Source organism: Anastrepha ludens, chromosome 4 (assembly GCF_028408465.1).
Source record: "Anastrepha ludens isolate Willacy chromosome 4, idAnaLude1.1, whole genome shotgun sequence".
In the NCBI taxonomy this organism is placed as follows: Eukaryota; Metazoa; Arthropoda; class Insecta; order Diptera; family Tephritidae; genus Anastrepha; species Anastrepha ludens.
The window spans coordinates 36,772,750-36,800,172 of NC_071500.1; the positions used below are offsets into that span (position 1 = coordinate 36,772,750).

The 27,423-nt window shown below is 28.0% G+C and overlaps 1 protein-coding gene across 1 annotated transcript in view; it reads right to left on the reverse strand.

The window, feature by feature from the left end:
• Positions 1 to 3,505: 3,505 nt before the first annotated feature.
• The window catches only part of LOC128861772 (uncharacterized), a 37,156-nt gene continuing 13,238 nt past the window's right edge, over positions 3,506 to 27,423 (reverse strand). The window contains exon 2 of the mRNA XM_054100155.1: positions 3,506 to 3,606. Within this exon, the coding sequence (XP_053956130.1) occupies positions 3,506 to 3,606 (101 nt within the window). The remainder of the gene's footprint in view (positions 3,607 to 27,423) is intronic.

Consider the following 27,423-nt stretch of genomic DNA (forward strand, 5'->3'; position numbering starts at 1 on the left):
CTTCAACAGCTGAATTGACGGGTATTGCATGTGAAAGTTCTGTATGTCCAAGAAATAAATAAATACCATTGACAGCTTTATAGCGCAAATAGCGCACGGCTATAAAATTATTTATGCAATGCAGGCATTATGTTTATGTGAGCCATAAAATAGTTTGTGTTTCTTAAGACGCAATGCAGATATTTGCTTATTTCACTTCAGATGGTTTCTATTGCAATTACAGATATTCTTAGCGCACAGTAGCCCACATAAATATACATTAGGCCGGGTCGATTTGTGTGGAGGCAAAAAAATCGCCCTTTGCTCTGTGAAAATCATATTCTAGGGATCAAAATAAGAAACTTTACCGAAGGAACCATACCTCTAAAACGAATTCTGATGTCCCCCAATTTGGGTCGAACTTTTTAGTTTCTTTTCTCATGTAAAGGCCAAAAATGGTGATATTTTGAAATGATTGTATGGGGAACCCCCCAGGGGAGTTCCAGGGGGTATGCCACTGACATGGGTGGATCGACGGTCCAAAGTTAGTGGGGGTCGGTCATACATTTGGACTCGATTGGAGCACTCTAAATGGGTCAAAGTGCGATTTTTCGTTCGACCCAAGAGGTATGGTTCCTTTGGCAAAGTTTCTTATTTTGATCCATAGAATACGATTTTTAAATCGACCCGCCCTAATGTACATCCACCTACATATTAACCTGCAAGTTGAATGCAGCAGTGCTGATTTTATAGGTACTTACGAGTACCTTACGTGTACAGTGTGTGTGTAATATTTAGTTGGAGCTCGTCAACTGTTAGAAAAGTATAAGATATGAATATTTACAATTATATTATGAAGCCAAACTATCCTCGGTAAATGACAATAAATTTAGACTAGTCCATAACTATCATTTTTTGAAAGAATAAATAAAAGTCCGCTCTTTGGGAATGTTTTACGTTGTTACGGATATAACCAAAGCTTTTATTTTCGTAATACTTATTATGATTATTATTAGAAGGCCATTACGTACTGCGACCAGAGCTGATCTATTGTAAAAGGCCAATTTTTGTAACCCTAGAGTTTTAGGCTTTTTAAAAATTTTAGCACAATTTTAGGTTTGTTGTTCCAAAGATTGCATGGAGATACTACGATACCATCCAGGTGATGAAGGCTCTGTCTGCCCAACGCAGGACATTCACAAAGCACATGTTCTGAGCTTTCTATGTCCATTTCGCAAAAGCGGCAGACATTAGCCTCATATAGACCAATATTATTTAGATGATACCTCAGGCTGCAGTGACCTGTGAGGTATCCTGTTAAAAGACGCAGATCTACTCTGCGTAGTGAGAGTAGCTTGTCAAATATTCCTTTGTTGGGACTTAGGAATAGTGTGGCTTGACGCTGACCGGCACAGTTTAGCCAGTATGCAGCAAATTTCCTTTCTTCCCATTTCCTAAGGAATTCAGTAAGTTGCATATTTGCTCCTTGTTTTGCAAGGTCATCAGCCATTTCATTTCCCTCATGTCCTTCATGTGCCGGAATCCAGCCTAGTGTTACTATGTGGAGGTTTCCTAACGTGTTGAGAAGGTGTTGCCAACCATTTGCCAATTTAGAGGTGATAGTTGTTGATAGAAGAGCTTTTAGAGCCTCTCATTTTCCTGCTAAGGCATTCTCTCATACATATTTCAATGGCATGTTTTTCTGCCTGGAATATTGTTGGGTAGAGTCCCATCGGAATCGATTTTTGAATTTAGGTCCATTGATTCCTGCCCCTGTTCTACCATTTTCCAATTTGGACCCATCAGTAAACCATAGCTGAGAGCCAGGTTTGAAAGTGATAGAATTAGTTCTCCAGTCTGTGCGTTCATAAATTATAACTTGGAAGTTCCTGAAGAGTATTGGTTTGGGTGATAGTATATCATCCCTATGGGTGATAGTATATCATCCCTATGGGTGATAGTATATCATCCCTATGTAAGAAGTCTTCTAAGATCTTTAAGGCACTCGCGCGAGCTTCCCTTTCAATCAAGATTGGAAGAGGCGGTATGTTCAGGAACACACCCAATGCATTCGTGTGACATGTTTTCATAGCCCCTGTAATACCAACACTTATCAGGCGATGCCGTTTGTTTAATTCGTTTACTGCTTTTCTTTGCTTGACCTTAGGCCACCATGCTAAGGATGCATAAGTGAATATGGGTTTCTCAACTGTGGTGAATGTCCAGAAGGTCATTCTAGGGTTTAGTCCCCATGTCTTACCAAAAAGCCTTGTGCGGGCAAAGAATGCCCTTGTGGCTTTTGAAGTAACTCTCTCAATATGGGAATTCGACGTAAGAGTTTTGTCAAGACTGACGCCAAGATAGTTCGCTTCTGTAGAGAGTTGTAGTGTTGTTCCATTAAGGGTCGGACATTTGAGATGTATGTTCCTTCTCCTAGTAAACGGTACAAGTGTTGTTTTGGATGGGTTGATGGAGAGCCCTTTTTCCGTGCACCATTTGTTTATTATTGTAAGGGCTTGCTGCATGCGATCCGAAATGGTTTCCTCATGCCAGCCTAATACATAAACTACTAGGTCATCAGCGTAACCATGAGTGCGAAAACCTAGGTTGTTCAGTTTGTGGAGAAGTTCATCTATGACTAGAGTCCACAAAAGAGGAGAGATAGATTTGATTGTAGTGATTGTAATACTTAAATACGTAAATAAGAATAGTCGTATATAAATTTTCGATTGATTTCTTGGATATTATTTGCCATCGCGATATCCTCCGCTATCCCAATGACTTTGGCTCTAGGAGTCAGATCCAGTCTTAGAACAAGCTAAAACTCAACTTTGGGAGAGAATATTGTACCCTCAATGCCTATGGGGCTTCTAGACCTCAGTGTCATAATATAGCTTAACACCATTACTTTTATGAGGGCTTCTAGTAAGCGCTGGAAGCTACAACACAGTATTATTTTTTCCCGCCTTACCATCTCTTGCCAATTGATATGTAGTTAAATACCCTTATCTTCTGCAAAAGATGATATCTTATGGTATATAATTCTCTAAAAAATGTTTCCCATTTGTGTCCAGTAAGCATATCGGTCGGTAAGACGCGGGTTCACGAAGCTTTTTGTTGTTCTAAGTTAACCGTCCGTTGTGTGAAAGTTTTATATTCTTTCGTTGTTTAAAATGGCCTGGCCAGGCCACCTATGAGAACACGTGCTTTATTTATAGGCTGGTACGAAAATTATGTCTGTAATCAATTTAAGTGTAATACCGATTAATAAAAAACAGATTGATTAGTGTTAAAAGAAATTTATTTATCAAGGTACATCCTTCTTACTGTTTTTTAAAAATTATTTGAAAAATTCAATTTATAAATAAATAAATAAAAATATAAAATTTTAAAAGTTGCTTATGAAGTTGACGTAGTTACTGCAGCTAGACATATGCTGCAAGTGTAGGTTTTGGTTTCTAAACCGTGAGTTAAGCACATTGCATCTTTGCAAATGTGGCAAGTAAATCGGGTTTTTCTTTTAAACTTATCCAGTTTGGTACATAGCTTGCACAATGGCCGGTGCTGTGAGCTTACGGGCTTTGATGCAGTTTTTTGTGCTGGTGCCGTCGAAGTTGATGGTGGATCCTGTGAGAGATACATTATTTAAATTAATTATATGTTTCAGTACGAATTTGGATGTTTGTATAAATACTTACATAAAATACATTGAACTTTTGCACTGCTATTTTAGTTCCTGGTCTACCATATACCCTGGGATTTGCTGCACGTGTTTCCATAAGGGGGATTGTCAGTTGTTCAGCCAATTCTAATATAAAATCCCTTCGTTGGTGTGACTTCTTGCTTGGTCGCAAATGCTTGTATATAATATAAGAAGCCAAGCCAGTAATGTCAAGTATATTAAAAAAAATGGCCAATGGCCACCGGTTTGTTGCGCGTTTGCAACTGTAGCCAGAAAGCATTTTGTCCATTGTATCAACCCCAGACTTAATTTCATTGTAGTCTAAGACAGCTGCAGGTTTATATTTGTTTGCAGTCTCCGTGGCTTGCGTGTAATGTTGTGTCGACAATACTAGCACATATTTGTATACTTTGGCAACGTATGATAACATAGATGCATTTTCATCCAGGAAAGCAAACAAAGTATGATATAGAGGTCGAAACTTTTTATACGGCCTCGTCTTTTGTTCAGCGGAAAGCATAGAGGATCAAATTTTCTATTTGGGCGCACTGTGCCTACGACAGCTAATCCCTTCTGCATTAGAGACTTGGCCAATTCGAGTGATGTGAAAAAGTTATCGCAATGCACCGTTCGGCCGGAATTACGATACCTCTCTACCAAATCCAGTACCACTCTTTCACCTTGGTTAATTTTTCGTTCTTCATTTGGTCGTTTTCCTGTGTAAATCTGTCCCTTGAGAGGGTAGTTTGTTGAAGAATCGCAGACCCACCAAATTTTTATGAGTGAGGGAGAACCGTATTCACTCTTTCTTGTACTCTAATTAGTCAGAAGACCAAGTACGGTGCATGACTATACTAACTAAAATTGCAGTGGTGGCCTGTGCAGGCCATTTACCCTAACATATGAAGTTTTTGTGTAAAATGTATTTTTTTTCATAATCTCTTCACTGGAAATGGTTATAAAATTTTCAGAAGATTCATCTAACAGACCTGTATGGTATATTTTCGCCGTTTTTTGAAAACTTAACGAAACAAAAAGATATACCCCTCTAAAATTCGGAATGGCCTGCGTAGGCCACATCACACAACAGACGGTTAAAAACAAAGGTTTGAGAGAGTGCCTTTGTTAAGGTAGTTTTGGCCTACCACTAAAAATATGTCTGAAGGTTTGGAAATTGCGACTTTCAGAACTTTATTAGTTTCAGAACTTAGAAGTTTCTACCACTAAAAATATGTCTGAAGGTTTGGAAATTGCGACTTTCAGAACTTTATTAGGTATGGCAAGCGTACCTGAAATTTTCCTGGACTTAATTAGACTGCACGTCGCTTGGAGTTCTTGTTCGGTAACAAGAGGAATGTCAACTGCTTCGTGTTGTATGCGGTGTGGCAACACGTTTTCAGATCTTTGAGGAAAGAGAAAAAAGTCGCAAAAATGTTACGTACCTTTGCAGGTGGAGTAATTTGGAGTATTTGTACGCTTTTTCGGAAAGTTTCTTCAAACTTTATTGCTTGCTTGCCAGTTATAATAACTTTTTTTAAAAGCCCTCAGAGAGAGCTGGACGGGAATATTTGTATACTAAGCTTCAAAGTTGCAAACACACAAGTAGTATGTATATTCCGGGCTACAACGCAATATCAAAAATGTTAAAATTTTAACATTTTTATCATTTTAACTCAAAAATTTAACATTTTTACCATTTAACTCATTTTTTTAACTTACAGTTACTCAAAATTTTAACATTTTTTAACATTTAACTCATTTTTTTAGCTTATATTATCTCAAAAAAAAAGTTAAAAATTTTGAATTGGGTCGATTTAGTCCACCCCTAAATTATAGTTACTCTTAGTTAATATTTTTAAGATATTAAAGATATCTATTTTTGATGTACTAGTAATCAATATTTAGGTTGGTACAGTTAAAATTTTGAGTTGGGTCGATGTCTATTAAGTGAAAAAATGTTAAAATATTTATTACAAAATATTTAAAGTAATCTATTCAAAAAAAAAAACAAAAAAGGATACATTTATTTTTTAAAGTACCTTTCAAAAAAAACGACGAACTCCTCAAAACAAGAGTCTTTGAGTCAGATTTGAACTTGCAACAAAATTATTGTTATAATTCCAACTGCTTAACCAACTCATCTAAACATCATATTCTGAAGTAATGTAATTACAGCTGAGTAGTATGCAAAGCAAGCAATGCTGATCTTATCAACATTGCTCACAATCTATAAATAGAATAAGCATAAGCACAAACCAAAAAAAAATGAAATACTGTTGAATACGAGTCACAAACTGCAAGATAAGCATAATATTTGATAAGCTTTTATACATCAACACATGTTTCGACTCTGTCGAAACCGTTTGACAAAGTCAAACATGGTTACAAGTGCAGTATGTATTTAGCGTTAGAAGAGGGTGGACGCAAAATAATTGAAACTTCAAATTTGAACTCTTTGAAGTTCAAATTTATAAAATTTACCCAATATTGGTTCATAACTTAAATCTCTTATTAAATATGTTATTGGATTAGATGGATAAATTTTACTAATATAAAATATTTCTCGAGTCCAATTATTTTTATATTTGTTTTCAAATTGTTTTTTATGTGATTGAATTCTTACTTTTTCTCCAATTTTAAAAACTGGTTTTTCTAAATTGTTTCTATTAATTTTAAAACAATTATCAAATATTAATTGTTCATTTTTTTCATTTACTTCACAAGGTTTCATACCAATAGTTCTATGTACATCTTTGTAATTATATTCATATAATATTTTATCAATTACATCAATCCAATTAGTATTTTTCTGAATTTCAAATCGTATTTTTAGTTTTTCATTAATGGTTCTATTAAATCTTTCTACAATTGATGATTTCTTTTCACTAAATGTTTGATACATGTTAATATTGTATTTATCTAAAACTTCTTGGAAATGTTTATTTAAAAATTCTTTACCAGAATCTGTATGAAGTAATTTTGGTGCACAACCTGCTTTTTTAATAATATTTAAAAATGCTTCAGAAGTTGTTTTTCCATCTTTCTTTTTTAATGGTTCTATATAAGCAAATTTAGAAAATGTATCAATTACATTAAGCATATATTTGTATCCTCTATTAATTCTAACATTAACTGTTGTCATAATTAGTAAATCTGCTGCCCACCATTGATGGATTATATAAATATAGAAAAATATTAGATATAGTTTTTGATGAAAAAAATGAAAAATATAAAGATTTCCAAAATAACTGGATATAATAAAAAATAAAAATCTTATTCAAACAAAAATTCAAACATTTTTTTATATTGTAAAGAAAAATTCAAACATTTTTTTATATTGTAAAGAAAAATTCAAACATTTTTTTATATCTACCATCATTTGTTTCTTGTTCTTTATCTATTACTAAAAATCCAAACTGTTCTTTCCAACATTGAATACACATATTTTTTAAAATATCATAATCAATATCATTACAATGATCATTAAATATGTGTTTCAGATTAGTCTTATCTTGTTTAAATAAAATTATATAGTTTGCATTATCTCTTATCAATTGTTTAGGAATTTTTGAATATGTTTGACATAAATAAAAACAAGAAATGTTATTGTGTCTACCATAAGCAAAATAATTGGAAATATTATCTTGTTGTTCTGTAGAGATATCGTCAAATATTATTACAGAATATGGTTTAATATTTTCAGGTGTTGGTAGAGATTGAATTGATAAACATTTTATATCTTTAGATTCCAAATCATTTTTAACACACAATTTATTGAATTGAATTATCATATCTTCTAAAAATTTATATTTTTCTTGATAGCAAGTTTTTGAACAAATTATTATATCAGAATAATAAATCTTTGATAATATATTTAATAATACATTTGTTTTTCCACAATTACTTGGTCCACAAATAATTGCTCTAATAATATTCGGAAATATTTCATTTAATCTTTTTATTGGTTTATGAGTATCAAAATTTTGAATAGTTAATTTAATTTTATTATCTAATTTAGTAACTTTTAAATGACCATCCATAATTTAGAATTTTAGATAAATTTTTTTAATCTATTAATATAATTAATTACATATTTATTTCAATTAATTTTTAGTTAATTTTAATTTTATAAAAATTTAAAAAAACAAGTCAAACATGCATCACTTGATTTGTTAGTGGATTATATGAATAACTATCATCACTAATAATTAAACAGTGAACGACTGTATTTGATGGAAAATCTTCTGTCCATTTAAATTCAATTTTAATATCAATAGCAGCCTCTTTAATTACCTCATTCTGTTTAGATGTATCAATGCATATTATTGGATATTCTTTTAAAAATGTATCACAATTAACTATTGGTAAATTATTTATACTAGAACCATAATATGAATTTTTAAAATCTAGAAACATATTATATAATGTATCAAATTTATTTTGATTAATAGATAGTTGCATATCATAGTTTGGATATCTATTTGTATTTAATTTAACTACAACATTTTCTAAATTACAATGGTCAAATTTACTATTGTCTTCATAATTATTCTGATTTCTTGATGTTTGAAATGCAATAAGAAAATATCTAGGTTTAGCACTAGATGATGTTATATTCCAGGTATAAGTCTTTACAGCTGGAATTGCAGTAGTACAATAGTATCTCCAATTTCTAAAATACATTTGAAAGTTTGTATTATTTGAAATTTTTTTATTAATTTCATGATCAACTTCAACTGAAAATTTAACATGAGGCATTCTCCATATAATTTGATTAATATCAATAGAAAAAGTATGATCACTTAAACTATTATCAATAATTAAACAATTTGTATCATCATTTGATCTTATTAATTCTAATTTTTGATTAATTCTAAAAATGAAATTTTTGTAATCATCAAAAAACCCAATTAATATACATAATGGAATGCTAACAGAAAAATAACCTTTCTTATTACAAACACTACCTTTATTTACAATTTGCCAACCAGCATTATTTAATGATAAATCATTAGAAAATGATGCTAAGCCTTTAATTGTTGTTGTTATTCCAGGATTTTCAATTTTATCAATTTCAACTGAATTAATAAAATATGTAATTTTACTAAACAGATTTATTATACCATTATTCACAAAATTTATTTTATCAGGATTAAGTTTATCTAATATTTTACCATCTTTATCTTTAGCAATAATTTGACCTCTAATATTAAGTAAACTTTTTGATGGTAACGTTTTAATGTCTTGATTATTAATATTTATTTCTATTGGTCTTCCATATTCATTTAATAGTGTAGAATTAGATGGCAAATGTTCATAAAAGTCATAAGATTCGATACCTTTTTCTTCTTTCATTTATTTAACTAAAAAATATTATTAAAAATTTACTAATATGTTTTGACTAGGTCGAAACCTATGTTTAAAATAATTGTAGTCTTGTATTTAATTGTCTTATCAAATTATAAAAAAACATTATTAATAGAATAATAATTAGTACCATTGAAATGTATTCATTTTGCATTATTTTATCTATTCCATTTGAAATAATAAAATCTATTTTTGATAATTGATTATTTTTATCAAAATTGTTTTTACAATTATTCATTTAATGCAATAGAAAAAATCCTAAATATTTTTAATATTTTTTTTTTTTTTGTTAATCTTTTTACATTCATTTTCAATTACCTTTTTTTGTATATCTAAATATATTGCATAAAATATAAGAATTGCAATTACAATAAAAATTACAATAGAAATTAATTTTAATAAAGACGGATCCATTATGACACATCTACATCCTCCATTATATTTATTATTAGCATCAATTATGTATAACTGTGATATACAATCATTTTGATATGGAATAATATTAACACAAGTATTCATTTATTAACAATATTTTTTTTTTTATTTCATTTTACTTACACTTTTCAATAAATCATTGAGTTTTTGTGTTGTAATTTTTTTATTTACTAGTCCAATCTTCATTGTTTTAGATTCTTCAATAGCTTTTTGTCTTTTAATAAAATTGTTCTTATATTTTTCAGCTAATGCAGCGTTTTTTTTTTCAATGCTATTTATAAGGTTATTATGTTCTGATTCAAGAATATCATAATTTACTTGTAACTCATACATATCATCATTTAATTTGCCAATAATTTCTTCATAACTCATTAAACTAAATTCTAATATAGTTTTCTCATTTAATAATTCATTTACTAATATTTTATTTGATTCTGAATGTAATTCAATATTATAATCTTTAATATTTTTAACACTTTTCATAATACAAACAGCATATTCATGCCATACATGATCATTATTTTTAAGTGCATCATTTAAACATTGAACAAAACCACTTCTATTATTAAACTGAGATTTATGTTGCCTAATAAATTCTTGTGTTTGTTTAACCTCTTTTTCTATTTCTTCTTTATTTAATAGTTTTATACTAGATCCTCTTAATTTCAAGATAGGCACATCAGTATTTGTTTTAAATTCTTCAATTGTATGTATATTCGACATTTATTATAATAAAAATTTTTAATATTTTTTTATATTGAAACACTAAGAAAAATATAATTATTTTAAAAAATTTTTTTATAAATAAATTAAAATTAATAAAATGTATAAGAATATAACTAATTTATACAATCATCCAAGCCCTTCTACTAAAACTGTTTCACCACTTGTATCACTACAAGGGAAAACAAAAAGTTTTAGAAATTCAAAAAATATTCATATTCCAAAAAATGCTAATGAACTTAAACAAATTAGAGAAAGAAATTTAGCTATTAATTATTTAGAACAAGCTAGTACTTCAAAATTAACTAAAGTAAAATTTTGCGAACAAAATCATATTTCACGCGATTCTCTTAATAATGGACTTAAATTACTTGGTATTGAAATTATTGGCAAAAACAATAAAAATGAAGACAATTCTCGACAATTCTCGACAAAAGAAGACAATTCTCGACAATTCTCGACAAATGAATACAATTCTCGACAGACTAAATCAAATAGTTTAACAGAGGGATTTTTAAAGAATGTAACTAAAATAAATAAGAAAAATAAAAACGAATTGTCTAATATTAATAAAAAAGTTGATGATGATATTTCAAGTTTACCTTCAGTTCATGATTAATAATTATCCAAATAAATAAATAAATACATCACATTTTCTATTATAATAAATGGTGCGATATTATGGTAGTGGTATTATAAATAATCTTATAAATAATCTTCCATTTGAATTACATTCTCCAGGGTATAATTATTTAGGACCTGGTACTAATCTTGAATTAAAACTTGAAAAAGATATACATCCAATTAATAAATTAGATGAAGCAGCTAAAGAACATGATATTGCATATTCTAAAAGTAACGATATAAAGAAAAGACATGAAGCTGATAAAATTTTAGAAGATAAAGCATGGTCAAGAGTTTCAGCAAAAGATGCTAGTTTATCAGAAAAAGTAAATGCATATTTAACTACTAATGCTATGAAATTTAAAAGAAAAATGGGTATGGGTTTGACAACTCACAATTCATCAACTGAAGAATTGATAAATGTTAACGGTTCACAAAGTGAATATAATAAAAATGAGAATAAAGATAAAATTTATTTTATTCCAAAATGTGGACGATACATTAAATATCCAATATCTCTAAATGAAGATCAACAAAAACAAGTTTATGATGCTATGAAAAATAAAACAGATATTACTATAAAATTAGAACCAATTCAATTACAAAGAACTAAAGAAAGTGTAATGAATGAAACATATTTACCATTAACTAGAAAACAAATTAATTCAATAAAAAAACATTTAGATAATAATAAAACTACTTTTAAAATTTTTATATTAAAATTATCTATGTCTCAGTTACAAAGTTTTAATAATGAAAAAATTGGCGGATTTTTACCAGCACTATTACCACTTATTCCAGCAATAGGAGCTGCAGTTACTGCAGGAACAACATTATATAGAGCATATAATGATAAAAAAACTAACGATAAATTATTAGAAGAAAAAATACGTCATAATAAAGCATTAGAAGAAAAAAATATAAAATCTGGTAATGGTATGTTACTTAAAAAATCTGGTAATGGTATGTTACTTAAAAAAAATTTGATTTTGAATTAATTCCAATTAAACCATTAAGTAATTATGATTTAAAAAAATATGCTAGAAAATTTAATATAGCAAATTTTAGAGGTGTATTCATGAAAGATAGATTACCAAAAAAGATAAAAGATAAAGAATGTGGAATAATAAATTTAGATAATAATAATGGTAATGGTACACACTGGGTAGCATATAAAAAATATAATAATCATATTTTTTACTATGATTCCTTTGCTATAAATAAATTACCAATATTAATAGAAAAATATTTCAAAACTAATGAAAATACTGTAATTTTTAATAATAATATTGATCAAGAAATAAATGAAATAATTTGTGGTCATCTATGTTTAAAATTTTTACTTAATTAAATAATGCCGACTATATCATTAGATGGAAATACTTCAATAATTTCATGTAATTTTGATGAACCAATAATTTTAGATAATAAACATATTTCAACAGAGTCAAATGAAGTTAAACATGATTTTGAAATGTGTTTGCTTAATTTTTCTACTTATAATTCTATACCGAACATATCTGAAAAATTAAAAAATAATATTTTACATTATGTTGACTCTGTCATTGGTTCACAAAGTGAACATATTTTCGAAGGAAATGATTCACAAGATAATTTACAAACAATTAACAGTGTTAACAAAATAATTACATTCCCAACTGGTTCATATGAAATAAATGATATAAACAATTTTATAAAAGAGAAAATAAAGGGTATTACTATTAAACCAAATATGACAACATTAAAAGTTGAAATTAAAAGTAATTATATTATTGATTTTACACAAAAAAATTCCATAGCTTCATTACTAGGATTTAGTGAACAAATTATTCAACCTAATACATTAGTATCATCTGATTTACCAGTAAATATTATGAATGTTAATTCTATTAGAATAAAATGTAATATTGTAGGAGGTAGTTATGAAAATAATAAACAAACAAATATTATTCATGAATTTTTTATTAATGATAAACCTGGTGAAAAAATAAATGAAATACCTAAAAATTTAATATACTATCCAGTAAATACAAATACTATTAGAAATATAACTATTTATATTGTTGATCAGGATAATAATTTAATTGATTTTAGAAAAGAAAAAATTAGTATAAGATTAAATATTAGAAATGTAAATTAATTTTAAAAAATTTTTGAGATATAAATATAAAAATTAAGATGGTTGAAGTCTTAAACAATCAATTCGCTAAATTGAATGTGACAGAGGAAGAAACTATTTTTCCGAAAGAAACTGTTCATAAAGTTAACGTACCAAAACAAAGATTATATCATAAAATAATAAATGGTGAAAAAATATGTTTGTCTATTATAGATGGTAAAAAAGTATGTTTTTCATGTTTAGAAGAAAAAACTATTTCTAATTTTATTTCGAATAAGAGATATTGTAAAAACTGTTACAATCAAAAAATTGCATATTATAACTCATTACCATCAAGATTTGAAAGATTAAAGTGTGAATGTGGAATGTGGTATACAGTATCACATAAAAAACGTCATTGTAATTCTCAATTTCATATTAAATATATTAATAATAAAGAAAATAATTAACAATTTATTATGAAGTAACGAAATTAATTTCTAATTTACATCACACCACATCATATTTAATATTTAAATATTATTTATTGGCGATAATTCAAATTATTTAAAAAAAAAATTTCTATATAAATAAGGAAAAATTAAGTAAAAATATCAACCAAATAAAAATGAATCCATTTAATATTAAAGAATTGAAATCTAAAAATTTAAAAAATTTAAAAAAATATATTAGAGCAAATAAACATATTTTTCAATTGCCAAAATATTGGTATAATAAAAATAAAAATAGTTTATTAAACATAATAAATGTTTTAATAGAAAAGCATAATAATGATGTTATTCAAAATATATTTCAAAATTTTGATGATTATGATTTTGATATTATTGATATTCAAGAAAAACAATTAAATGGTTCATGTTTTAACAATATGGTTGCTGATTTAGAGTTTACAAATAATGAAGAATTTGATATTGAAAAGCATTTAGAATTAATAAAAAGAAATTGTTTCAAATATTTTTTCAAAGGTTTTAAAAAATATAGTAATTTTAAAGTGTCTTTAGCAACAGCGGTAAATATTGTGATTATTGATAAAAAAACTAATAAAATTAAAGAAAGTTATGAATATTGGTATAGATCAGAAATACATTATGTTAATAAATTAAACTATACAAAAGAATTTTATTTAATGATAGAGGAAATAAATAATAAATTCTCAGAAAAATGTACAAAAGGATCTACAGCTAGCTTTGTTAGAATAGTAAAAACACATATTAGTAGAGATAAGTCTCAAATTCTTGCTGGATCATATATTCCATTTACTAATAGAAATTGTGTTAATATTAAAAATACTGATAATAAATGTATTTTATATTGTATTTTATATTCTATTCATCAAGATGAAATTGTTAAAGATCCTCAAAGACCAACAAAATATAAAAAATATCTTGAAGATTTAGAAAATGATGATAAATTTAAAAATCTAAATTTAGAATTTCCATTTATAATTAATGAAGAAAATGTTAAAAAATTAGAAGATTATTTTAATATTACCATGAATTTTTATCATTATGATTCAGAAAAAAATGATGATGAATATTACCAAATTCAATTAATGTATAAAAGTAACTCTTTTCATTATTTCGTTAATGGTTTGCCAAAAAAACATGTTAATATTATATATATAGAAGAAAATATTACAGAAGAAACATACAAATCTCACTTTGTACTACTTAAAAATTTATCTGGATTTTTAAGTGGTAAAATTCATCATCAGCATGAACATCTACATATTTGTAATAAATGTTTTAAACATTTTGAAAAATCTTATAAATTAGAAGAACATATAAAAACATGTTATTTATTAAAAGATGATAATAATATAATACAAAATATAAAGTTACCTAAAGAGGGTGAAAATATTTTAAAATATAAATCTAATGGTGCAGAATTATTTCATCCATATACTTTATATGCTGATTTTGAATGTACTTTGGAAAAAATTAATAAAAAAAAATCTGACAAATGTAAAAATACAATATTACTTCATGAACACATTCCAAATAGTTATGGTATTTATAACACTTATAACAAACAATATATTTCAAAGAATACTTCTAATAGAAAAGTGTTATTGAAATCATTCTTAGATAATTTAATAAAATATGCTAAAGATTATTATGAAGTAAGAAAATTGAATAATATAATTCAGGATAAAGAATCGATATTAAAGTTTGATAATACTAACAATTGTGAAATTTGTGATATTCCATTTTCTGAAGAAAATAAAAAATGTTGGGATCATGACCATACAACTGGTAAATATAGAATGGCTTTATGTAATAAATGTAATCTAAAGTTAAAGATGCCAAAATTTTTACCAATTATTATTCATAATTTAAAAGGTTATGATTCAAAATTATTTCTAAAATATTTAGATGAATTTCATCCTGAAACTGAAACTAGTGTTCTAGCAACGAGTACTGAAAAATTTAAACAAATTAAAAAACCAGTTATTGTAGGTGAAACTAAATATTTAAAATGTAAAAATGAAAAATGTAAATATCAATATAATTTAAAGACAAGAAACACTTGTCGTAATTGTAATTCAACAGATTTAGAATTATATACAGTTGTCGAAAAAATAGAATTAAGATTTATAGATTCAATGGAATTTATAAATACTTCATTAGATAAAGCTGTTAAAAATTTATTAGATGTTAATGATATATATTGTGTAACATGTAAGAAAATAAGAAAAATGGATTATGTATCTTATAAAGTTGGTAAAAATACTGAGAATAAAATATATGCTTGTAGTATTTGTTCAGTTTGTAATACTAAAAATATAAAACCTATTAATTTTGATCATTTAGAAAACTTTAATAATATTTTTAAAAATCTATCATTAAAAAATAAATGTTATTTACTTAGAAAAGGTGTATATCCATATGAATTTATTGATGATTATAAAAAATTAAGTATAACAGAATTTCCAAATCTTGAAGATTTTCATTCATCATTAAATGGAAATATTAATATTAACGATTATAAATTTGCAAATAAATTTTGGAAACATTTTAATTGTAAAACATTTAGAGACTATCATAACTGGTATTTGAAATTAGATGTTATACTTTTAAGTGATGTATTTGATAATTTTAGAAAAGAATGTTTTAAAAATTATAATTTAGATCCTATACATTATATAAGTTCACCACATTTAAGTAATTCATCTGCTTTAAAATTAACCAAACAAAAATTAGAATTATTAACAGATCAAGATATGTATGAATTTTATGAAAGTGGAACTAGAGGTGGAATATCACAAATTGCACATAACTATGCTAAAGCTAATAATTGTTATTATTACATTTCCGAAGGAAACGGTTCACAGAGTGAACATATTGACCATGTCAACGGTTACCGAAAGGAACATGTTGACTCTGTCAACGGTTCACAGAGTGAACATGCTGATATTGTAGAACAAGTTTATAAATTAAGTAAAGAGGAAGCTTCTCTTAAAGGTATATACGATTCTAAAAAATTAACAAGTTATATTTTATATTTAGATGCAAATAATTTATATGGATGGGCCATGTCACAAAAATTAAGTGTTGGTAATCATGAATGGTTAAATGAAGATGAAATTAAATATTTTTGTAATGTTGATAATATTTTAAATAAAGATTTTGATGATAATAATATTGGATATACATTAGAAGTTGATATAAGTATTCCTCCGGAATTACACAACTTTTATAATGATTATGCTCCAGCACCTCATCATTATGTTCCACAATTTGAAGATTTATCACCAAATCAAACAGACTTAATTAATAAAGGGATTGGTAGTAAACCAAATGATAAAATTAAAAAATTAATGTGTACGTTGTTACCAAAGAAAAATTATATAATTGATATAAGATTATTAAAAGAATATTTAAATAATGGTGTAATTTTAACTAAAATTCATAGAGGTATTAAATGTAGACAAGAAGCATGGTTAAAAAATTATATTGAAAAAAATACAACACTTAGAAAAGAAGCTAAAAACGATTTTGAAAAAGATTTTTTCAAACTTATGAATAATAGTGTATATGGTAAGCAAATGGAAAATGTTAGAAATAGACTTAATGTTAGAATAGTTAAAACTGAAAAAATTATGAGAAAACTAATAAGTAGAAATACATATCAATCAAGAAAAATAATAGATCATAATATGTGTGTAGTGTTTGGTAAAAATACAAATATTAAATTAAATAAACCTATCTTTGGAGGTCAAAATATTTTAGATTTATCAAAATTATTAATGTTTAAAATGTATGTACAACTTAAAACTAAATATGGTAATAGAATGAAATTATTAGGAACAGATACTGATTCATTTATTCTTTATTTTGAAGGTAAACATATTGATGATGATTTTGATATTTATTCTGAAATGAAAGATGATCTAGATAATTATGATACCAGTGATTATATAGATAATTTTCCAATTGAAGATTTAAAATCTAATATTAATAAAAAAGTACCAGGAAAATTTAAAGATGAATATAATGGAATACCAATTAGAGAATTTTGTGGACTTAGAAGTAAAATGTATGCATTTAAGACCGATGTTTGTGATAAAAAAGTTTGTAAAGGAATAAAGAAAAATAATATTAAAAAGTTAACAATTGAAGATTATAAGAATTGTTTAATTAATTTAAAAAATAAAAATGAAACTGTTCATAATATTAGATCATATGATAATAAACTATATACTACAGAAGAGAATAAAATAGGATTGTCACCCTATGATGATAAGTTTTATTTCAATAAAAAGTTGAATAATAATGATAACGATAAGTTAAATAAGACTTACAAATTACCCTGGGGACATTATGAAATAGGAAATGTAGGTAACTAAAACGAACCCCTCCTATTTACTATACATTAAATTATTAATTATATTAGATTAAGTTTTTTTTTTTAATTTCAAATGAAATATGATGTGAACATATTTCAACGATGTTGAATATTTGAATTTTTATTTTGATTTATTATTTTTGTTTATCATTTATATATGTATGAATTTTTTAAATTATTTTTGAATTATATTTGTTTCAATTTGTAGTTTACTTTCTTCAATATCTGTTTCACTTTCTTCAATATTTAATTGTTTTATATATTCATCTACTTGAATACTTTTATCAATCTTATTATTAGTTTCATCATTTTGTTTAGTAATATTATTTTGATTAATATTGTCTTTATTTTGTAAAACTAAATCTTTAAGATAATTATCAATTAAAATTTGTTTTTCCGAATAACTATCCAATTGTTTTTCTAAACTGTTTTTAAAATTTTCAATATTTGTTTCTATAAAATCTACTTGTTTAGTTATGTTAATAATATCTTGATTTAAATTATTTTCTAATTGTTCTATTTCTTTATATACAACACCAAAAGCTACCACATTATCTTTTTCTTGTTTTTCAACTTCTTTTTGAAGTAGTTGATTTAATTCCATTAATTTACTAATAATATCTTTCATTTGATCACTATTTGAACGAATTTCTTCAACTTCATTTTCTAATGATATTATTCTATTAAGAGAATATTCATTAGATGAATTTATTTCTGAAAAAGATTTTTGTCCAAACTTATCAATTCCCATTTATTAGAAAAAAATTTTTTAATTTATTTAAATTTATATGTAATTTAATTAAACAGTTAATACGTTTCCTTCGGAGAGAGTCAACATATTTTCTTCTCTTAGTTCCTCAATAATATTCATAATTTCATTATGTATTTCTGGACTATCATTTCCTGCATTATACTCTCCTAACAACAAATTTAATCTATCTTTTAATTCATTAATATCATTCCAATAAACACGTTCACATTGTGAACGATTCGCAAAACGAACATATTCAGTAGGTAAACTAGTTTTAATTTTAAAATTTTGTAATGATTTTGAAAGATTATTTTTTGAATTTAAACCAGATCCTACTTTTTCTTTTATAATTTTATTTTTAATCAATATTGGTCTAATAAAATTCATATATTTATTTCCAACGCTAGATTTAATACGTTTAGAACTTTTGTCATTATTTTGCATGTAAGCATATGTTGATAATATAATTTCTTCATAATTTTGTAAATCATTATTTGTTACAGCTGTTGATGGTTCTTTTAAAGTTATTAATTCCCATAACCCTTTTGTTCCATTATAAGTTTTATTACTTAAAATAATATCATTATTACTAATTTTTACTTCAGTATTACCAATCCATAAATCTTTTCCATCTTCAGATCTTAGACCAAAAATATTGTCACATAATTTCATATCAGAATTATTTAAATTTAAATATTTCATTGCCATATTTCCAATTTTGTCTGAAATAAATTGTACTGGTGTAGATAACGTTTCATTTGCACTACGCAAAAGAGCGTCTTTTGATGTTGATGGAGTTAACTGTTCGCTTCGTGAACATGTGCTAGTTGTTGGTGTACTTTCAACTAATTTTTGTTTGTTTGTTTTTCTAATTGGTGATAGTTGCTTTTCGTTAAATTCATTAGTTTGTAAATTCATATTATTGTCAAACGGTTTCGACTCCGTTGAAACATATTCACTTTGTGAATGTCCATCTATTGTTTTTTTATATGATTGATTTAAATCTACTATTAAATTTTTAAAGCTATCATTTAAATTGTGAACATTAATAACTGATTGATTTAATGGTTCAATAATTGCTTGAAGATCTTCATTAATTTTTTCTTGTTTTATTACTTTGTTTAAATTAAATTGTTGAAGTTTATTTTTTAAGTCTTTTTGTGTTTTAATATATTCTTTTAAAACTTTATCTGATATCATTGTTATTTAATTAAAATAAATTTTAAATATTTTTGAAATGGATAAAGATGAATTTATTGATACTAAAAATAATGATTTTAAAATAGCAAAAGAGTTGCATAAACCAGTAAGAAAAAATTTTGAAAGAAGAAAAATTATTACTAAAGGCATAAATGAACTATGGGCAGCAGATTTACTAATTATGACAACAGTTAATGTTAGAATTAATAGAGGATACAAATATATGCTTAATGTAATTGATACATTTTCTAAATTTGCTTATATAGAACCATTAAAAAAGAAAGATGGAAAAACAACTTCTGAAGCATTTTTAAATATTATTAAAAAAGCAGGTTGTGCACCAAAATTACTTCATACAGATTCTGGTAAAGAATTTTTAAATAAACATTTCCAAGAAGTTTTAGATAAATACAATATTAACATGTATCAAACATTTAGTGAAAAGAAATCATCAATTGTAGAAAGATTTAATAGAACCATTAATGAAAAACTAAAAATACGATTTGAAATTCAGAAAAATACTAATTGGATTGATGTAATTGATAAAATATTATATGAATATAATTACAAAGATGTACATAGAACTATTGGTATGAAACCTTGTGAAGTAAATGAAAAAAATGAACAATTAATATTTGATAATTGTTTTAAAATTAATAGAAACAATTTAGAAAAACCAGTTTTTAAAATTGGAGAAAAAGTAAGAATTCAATCACATAAAAAACAATTTGAAAACAAATATAAAAATAATTGGACTCGAGAAATATTTTATATTAGTAAAATTTATCCATCTAATCCAATAACATATTTAATAAGAGATTTAAGTTATGAACCAATATTGGGTAAATTTTATAAATTTGAACTTCAAAGAGTTCAAATTTGAAGTTTCAATTATTTTGCGTCCACCCTCTTCTAACGCTAAATACATACTGCACTTGTAACCATGTTTGACTTTGTCAAACGGTTTCGACAGAGTCGAAACATGTGTTGATGTATAAAAGCTTATCAAATATTATGCTTATCTTGCAGTTTGTGACTCGTATTCAACAGTATTTCATTTTTTTTTGGTTTGTGCTTATGCTTATTCTATTTATAGATTGTGAGCAATGTTGATAAGATCAGCATTGCTTGCTTTGCATACTACTCAGCTGTAATTACATTACTTCAGAATATGATGTTTAGATGAGTTGGTTAAGCAGTTGGAATTATAACAATAATTTTGTTGCAAGTTCAAATCTGACTCAAAGACTCTTGTTTTGAGGAGTTCGTCGTTTTTTTTGAAAGGTACTTTAAAAAATAAATGTATCCTTTTTTGTTTTTTTTTTTGAATAGATTACTTTAAATATTTTGTAATAAATATTTTAACATTTTTTCACTTAATAGACATCGACCCAACTCAAAATTTTAACTGTACCAACCTAAATATTGATTACTAGTACATCAAAAATAGATATCTTTAATATCTTAAAAATATTAACTACGAGTAACTATAATTTAGGGGTGGACTAAATCGACCCAATTCAAAATTTTTAACTTTTTTTTTGAGATAATATAAGCTAAAAAAATGAGTTAAATGTTAAAAAATGTTAAAATTTTGAGTAACTGTAAGTTAAAAAAATGAGTTAAATGGTAAAAATGTTAAATTTTTGAGTTAAAATGATAAAAATGTTAAAATTTTAACATTTTTGATATTGCGTTGTAGCCCGGAATATACATACTACTCACACACCTAGAATATGCAACGCACCTAGACATTGAGTGTCCTATAGCAAAATAATCCTTTATATTTAGTAGGGTAGTAAGCTTGGATCTGTTGTACGTTGCACCGATCTGGACTTTGAGAACTGGAGTCAATGTGACAAATAGGGGAATAGGATTAGAAATAGGAAAGTCGCAGTGTAGTCAAGCCCACTATTGAAACTTTTTGCCAAAAGAAGTTGGAAATCCGTCTGCAATGCAATTCAACTTAACGATCATTGCTCACTTTAGCAGCTGTACATCCAACTGTATATTTACACGGTCCTTTTTATACGATTTTCAAATAACGTGGTTCACTAATATATTTTTTTCACGAAAAATTCGTCCTTGTATGAATCTCAAAACAACAAACAAAAATGCTTTTCTAAATAAAATATAAGTCCTAAAAGGATGTCTTATTAGGAAAATTTTTTTTCGTATACGATAAGAGCAATAAATACATTTTAGAACTAACCAAGTCCAACTTGACATTGAAATTTCAACGTCACAAAACTAATCAGCCAATTTTGTTTTTGAATCATTTTTTTAATGAAAAATAATTTTGAGTGATGGAAATCTTTCTTTGAACTTTACACCCACCATTCTTAGGCTGTTTGTTTACTATAGTTGGCTAGTTTACAAGTATCAAATGTGAATGACGTCGTACATTCGCAAAAATTATAAATCATCCGATAGGCTGATTAATTTTATGCCGCCTTGTACCTATATATAACTCGAGAAAAAAAAAAAAAAACAATGGCTAAAAACAGACTTTGTTACAATGAAAACACAAACGGAAGCCGTTAATAATTTTAATAAAACCCGACAGATGGACTGGACATATCTGACCAAGTTTCTTACATCACAAACTCCCCAAACGCCAAAAAGTATTTTTCAAATATGTATGAGAGATAGAGTAATGAGAATAATTTTCTAATTACGTATTTCATGTATGTGTGCTCACTTAGAGTCTATGTGTGTATGTGCATTATAAATTCAACAAAAATACTTAACATAAACGACGTTTTTAAACGACGTACCAAAGCTTCTGCTGGAATGTCATTGAATGTTTGAATGTGTTGGTCTAAGTGGATACGTGTATGCTCCGGCGACTACGAGGACTTTTATGTAGGTGTGTGTTGGGGCAACCATCATAAAGTTGCTGTAAAATTTGTTCCTGGTGAGTTGAAGTGTTTACATATGTAAATATTTTATTGCTAATGTGAGTGATATCCTTACTTATCTCTTAAAAAGTGCTTTGACGTGAAAACTTTATGAAAAGTTGTCCCATAAGTGACAAAGTAAGCATCAGTTAAATGGTTACGCCACACATTTCGTACTTATGTGACCCCAAAGTGGGGTATAAGTGCAGCTTTGGGCTTGCTGAGCAAATTCTGAGTAATTTAGCTTGTTTAAGGGGGAAGTCTACTGTGAATTTTTCAAAAAATCGATTTTTTTTTATTTGCTTAAAAAATACTTTGAACCCTCTTAAATAAGGTACAATATGTGTTACAGCTGGCTCAATTTTTCTTCGTTGAAATTTCGACCTTTTCCCGAAGCGCTCCAAAGCTTTAAACGCTGAAAACTGAAACTTTAAACGCATTTTTCTCGAAACTAAGTTTTTGTATACGGTGTACACGATATCTCGAGTTCTGATAAATGAATCAGCTTAAAAATTTAATTATATATTCTCTGTAATAGTGTCTCTCGTCTGACATAGGATTTTTTTGATATCGTTATTTGTTAAATTGTTATAAACAATAGTAACATCAATTTTAGGCAAAAAAAAAAAGAAAAAAATTTCAAGAATTTTTTTTTCAACGCCAAAATTTTTTATCGACATAATCCTACGTCAGACGAGAGTCAATACTATGTATATGATAACAATATTTTGTTTTTTTTGTTTTAGATCACCGAAACGTAAGATTTCATGTACACCGTTTAGGCACCTAAGAAAAGCGGACCTGCGCTTGCTGAAGTGCCACAGCGGCCATTTTGAATATTTTGACTTAAAATTTTTTTTTCGAAAACTTAAATATATAATAAAGATAACAGTTTAAATAGATTTTATGTACGAGCAATATTTTGTTAGAAATAAAATCCGGAAAATAAGCCTGTTTTTTCCCTTGTCACAGTAGACTTCCCCCTTAAGTTGGATCGTTTAAAAATTTATGGTGAGGAAATTTGTCCGAATAAATTTCTTAATGAATTTATAATCCAGTTACTGCTGATATGAGAGTTTTTAACAACGATAATAAAAGTATAAAATAATAATGAATTGGCGCGTCACTTCTGTTTGTTGTTTGGCCGTGCTCCTCCACACCCACCACGGGCATCTTCACGTTGTTAACGTTAAATGCAAATTGAAGGATTAAGGAAAGTGCGTTTTTATTTAACGGGCCGGTGGCTTCAATTTCGGGAGCTTGAATTTTCTATGACTCTGCTGCGTTGAGACTGAATTTGAGTAATGGCCTATGTCCATATGACCACAAAGGGCATCGGTCAATAGTGGCTTTTTAGGCCCGACTACAGAATGGGAACATTAACAAACCTCATAAGGCAAGTTCTAAGGAACTCAAGTCATACGACTTCAATCTCACTTCACTCAAATTATTTATAATAAAGTTGGACAGTTGGTCTTTTGGCAACATTTCCAAATCCTGCCCAAGTCTGCAAAGTGTCAAGATTCGTTTTAGGGGGTGGCCATCTAACGCTGGGACCAGAAAATACACTTCATTGAGCGGATAAAAACAGTCGTTGGTAATGTCGATTTAAAAGGTAGGCTGACTATAGAAATTTCACACTATCGCTATTTTTTAAGTTAGAAGATACAGTAAGAGATCCCTAAGAAGGATATATTAAAAGAATTAATGCGAAACACTCTCTACACAACTTTTTAAAAGTTACGTTTTGAATTTCCGCTCAGCCTTTTTTAGTAGCGGATTGCAAACTTTATATAGGGTGGGCCATGTAAAATTTGATTTTTGAATCGGCTATAAAACAAAAATTAATCAATATTTTTTCCAACTTTTTTTTTATTTTGAAGCTCGATCATTGTCATTTATGAATCAAAAATGATGTCGTTCAAATGACAGCCACGACTGGCCTTACAGTAGGCCATTCGATCAACCCAATTTTTAACCCTTTGAAGCACACATTTTACTTACCAACCGCTTTTATGATTGGATGTAATTTTAAGGGGTTCAGGGGTCGCTGATTACGAGTCTGAGGTCAGATTTGAGAAATTCAATATGGCGGATACAAAATGGCGGACCTATTTTTTGAAAACTTGTTGGATACTCACCAAATTTGATATTAGGGGGTTTTTGGGGTCGCTGATTACGAACCTTGAGTCAGATTTGAGAAATTCAATATGGCGGATACAAAATGGCGGACATATTTTTTGAAAACTTGTTGGATACTCACCAAGTTTGATATTAGGGAGTTTTTGGGGTCCGCCATATTGAATTTCTCAAATCTGACCTCAGATTCGTAATCAGCAACCCCAAAAACCTTATAGTATCATGTCCCATCTTTATACATTATGTACTTTGTTGAAAAATGAATTTTTTCCTGAAAATAGACGATTTTTTCAATTTGTTTATCTGTAATTGTTTATAAATTCACGCAAAACAATTTTCTTTGTTTCAGTTACATTCTTTGATATATGGATTATCATATAAATAAATTTTCTCGGTCCCATTTTCATAAATATGAAATCTGTAGAGAAAAGTTGAGAAAAAAGAAGGTGGGAACCTGGCTTCCCACCATGCTTCAAAGGGTTAAGCACATTTTCGATTGTTTGGGCTCCAATTTCATGAATGGCAACTTCGATTTCGTGTTTTAAAGCATCAATGGTCTCTGGATGGTTCGCATAACATTTGCCCTTAACGGCTCCCCACAAAAAATAGTCTAACGGGCTTAAATCACAGCTCCGAGGCGGCCAAGTGATATCGGAATTTTGGTTGATTATTCGGTTTTCAAAAACAGTAGCCAAAAGTTCAAGTGTAACTTTGGCAGTGTGACAAGTTGCACCGTCCTGTTGAAACCAAATGTCATCCATGTCATCCTCTTTAATATTAGAAAAATGTTTTTCTTAACTTTGGTGTTTCACCGAGATTCGAACCAAAGTTATCTCTGTGAATTCCGAATGGTAGTCACGCACCAACCCACTCGGCTACGGCGACCGCAATAATTTTCTTTATTAAGTAGAAATGTTACTCACTCAAGAGTTACACTGATTAATTTTGTATGTAAAAATTCACACATTTCTAGGCTTCAAAGTAAACAATTTTCCATTTAACTTTTAAGTAATGAAACTTAAAATTTTACTTTAAAAATAATGAAATTTAATTCGAATGCTTTGAGCAGGATATCAGCAATCCACCCTACATGCATCCAATAACATCGCAAAGCGAAAGCAAGACAAAAAACAAAAATTGTCTCATCATTACTTTGAAAGTGGGGCACCTAAAAAAATACTGAAACGAATCAAATTCACTCTGCTAACATTTTATAAATTACAGGTAGTATTGAATCGTATTCCATATCATTTTATCAACAGTTTTTTTACACACTAACACACTGAAACAAATATACGCTTTCTCCCATATGCATGTTGAGTTACACTCCAGCAGCAAATCGAACTGATACAGAATTGGCATATAACTAGTTTATTGGAGCATGGCACTAGTACTTGTCCTGTGTTTAACTGTAACAGCTCACACGACAAGAATAAATTCAGCACAAATGAGGATGGCATTTGGAACAAACACAGAAGCAATAGAGATCATTCAAGAGAAGCTCACGGATTCTTTCTCTATTGAAACAGGTGTAAAACAAGGTGATGCTCTTTCAACTGTCATATATAATTTGATGCTGCACTTCATCGTAAAGAAAGTCAACAAAGGTTCAAATATTTGCTTCAGTCAAGGCGGCCTACACAGGTGCAAAATTTTCATGTGGGATCTAATGCTTTTAAAGAAGTGCAGCATTTCAAGTTTGGGAGTTAAGTTGGCATGCAGCGGTGAATCAACTTTTGCAGTCACAGATCATATCAACGCCGCCAACAAAACATGTTATGGCCACCTTAACTTGTTTAAGTCTCGGCTCTTGTTTAAAACTACAAAGCTAATTATGTACAATACCCTTATCTGACTAATCTTAACTTAAAGTTGCGGACTGCGCGCTGATTGCTAGCGTGGAAAGAAAAAGCTTAGGAAATAGGTTTGGCCCAATAAGAATAGATGATGACACCCATAGAATCCGGCACAGCTCCGAACTAAACGATCTCACTCAGAATGAGACAGCTGTGCGTTTTGCTAAAGTGCAGCAGATAAAATGGCTAAGTCATGTTAACTGTAAGTCTGCTGATTGTGCCGTGAAGAGAGCCATGACGGCAAAGCTAATGGGCGTACAGCCAACGGTAGACCGAGGAATTGTTGGATAGACGCAGTGGAAAACGATCTGAAGGATTTGGGAATACGTAACTACGAAACAAAAACTCAAGATCAACCGCTTTGGAGGATCATTGTCAAGAAAGCTCTAACGCACCTCGCGTTGTTATTCTATGAAGAATGAAGAAGAAAAAAATTATATTAGTTATAAAATATAGCCTGTTTAAAATTTTGTCGTACTTAAAAAAAAATTAAATTTATTAGATAGCAATTAAATAATAATTCGCCGGACTCCCATGTCAATGGTAATTAAATTACATGATCCCGTTTCAACATTTTCCATGAAGCTACTACCAAAAGGACTTGGGTGAATTTATCGTATCAGTACCACTTGAGACCTCACCCACTAATGAGAGCTGGACCTTTTGGCTATCAGTGTACTTGCCCAGCATTCGGTGAAGTCACTTAGGGCTCATCTATCAGAAAGTAGGTCATAGACAGCCCAGAAAGCCTCTAATTACTGTTACTTAGAAACAGCCGTACCTTTTCTTCTTATTTATTT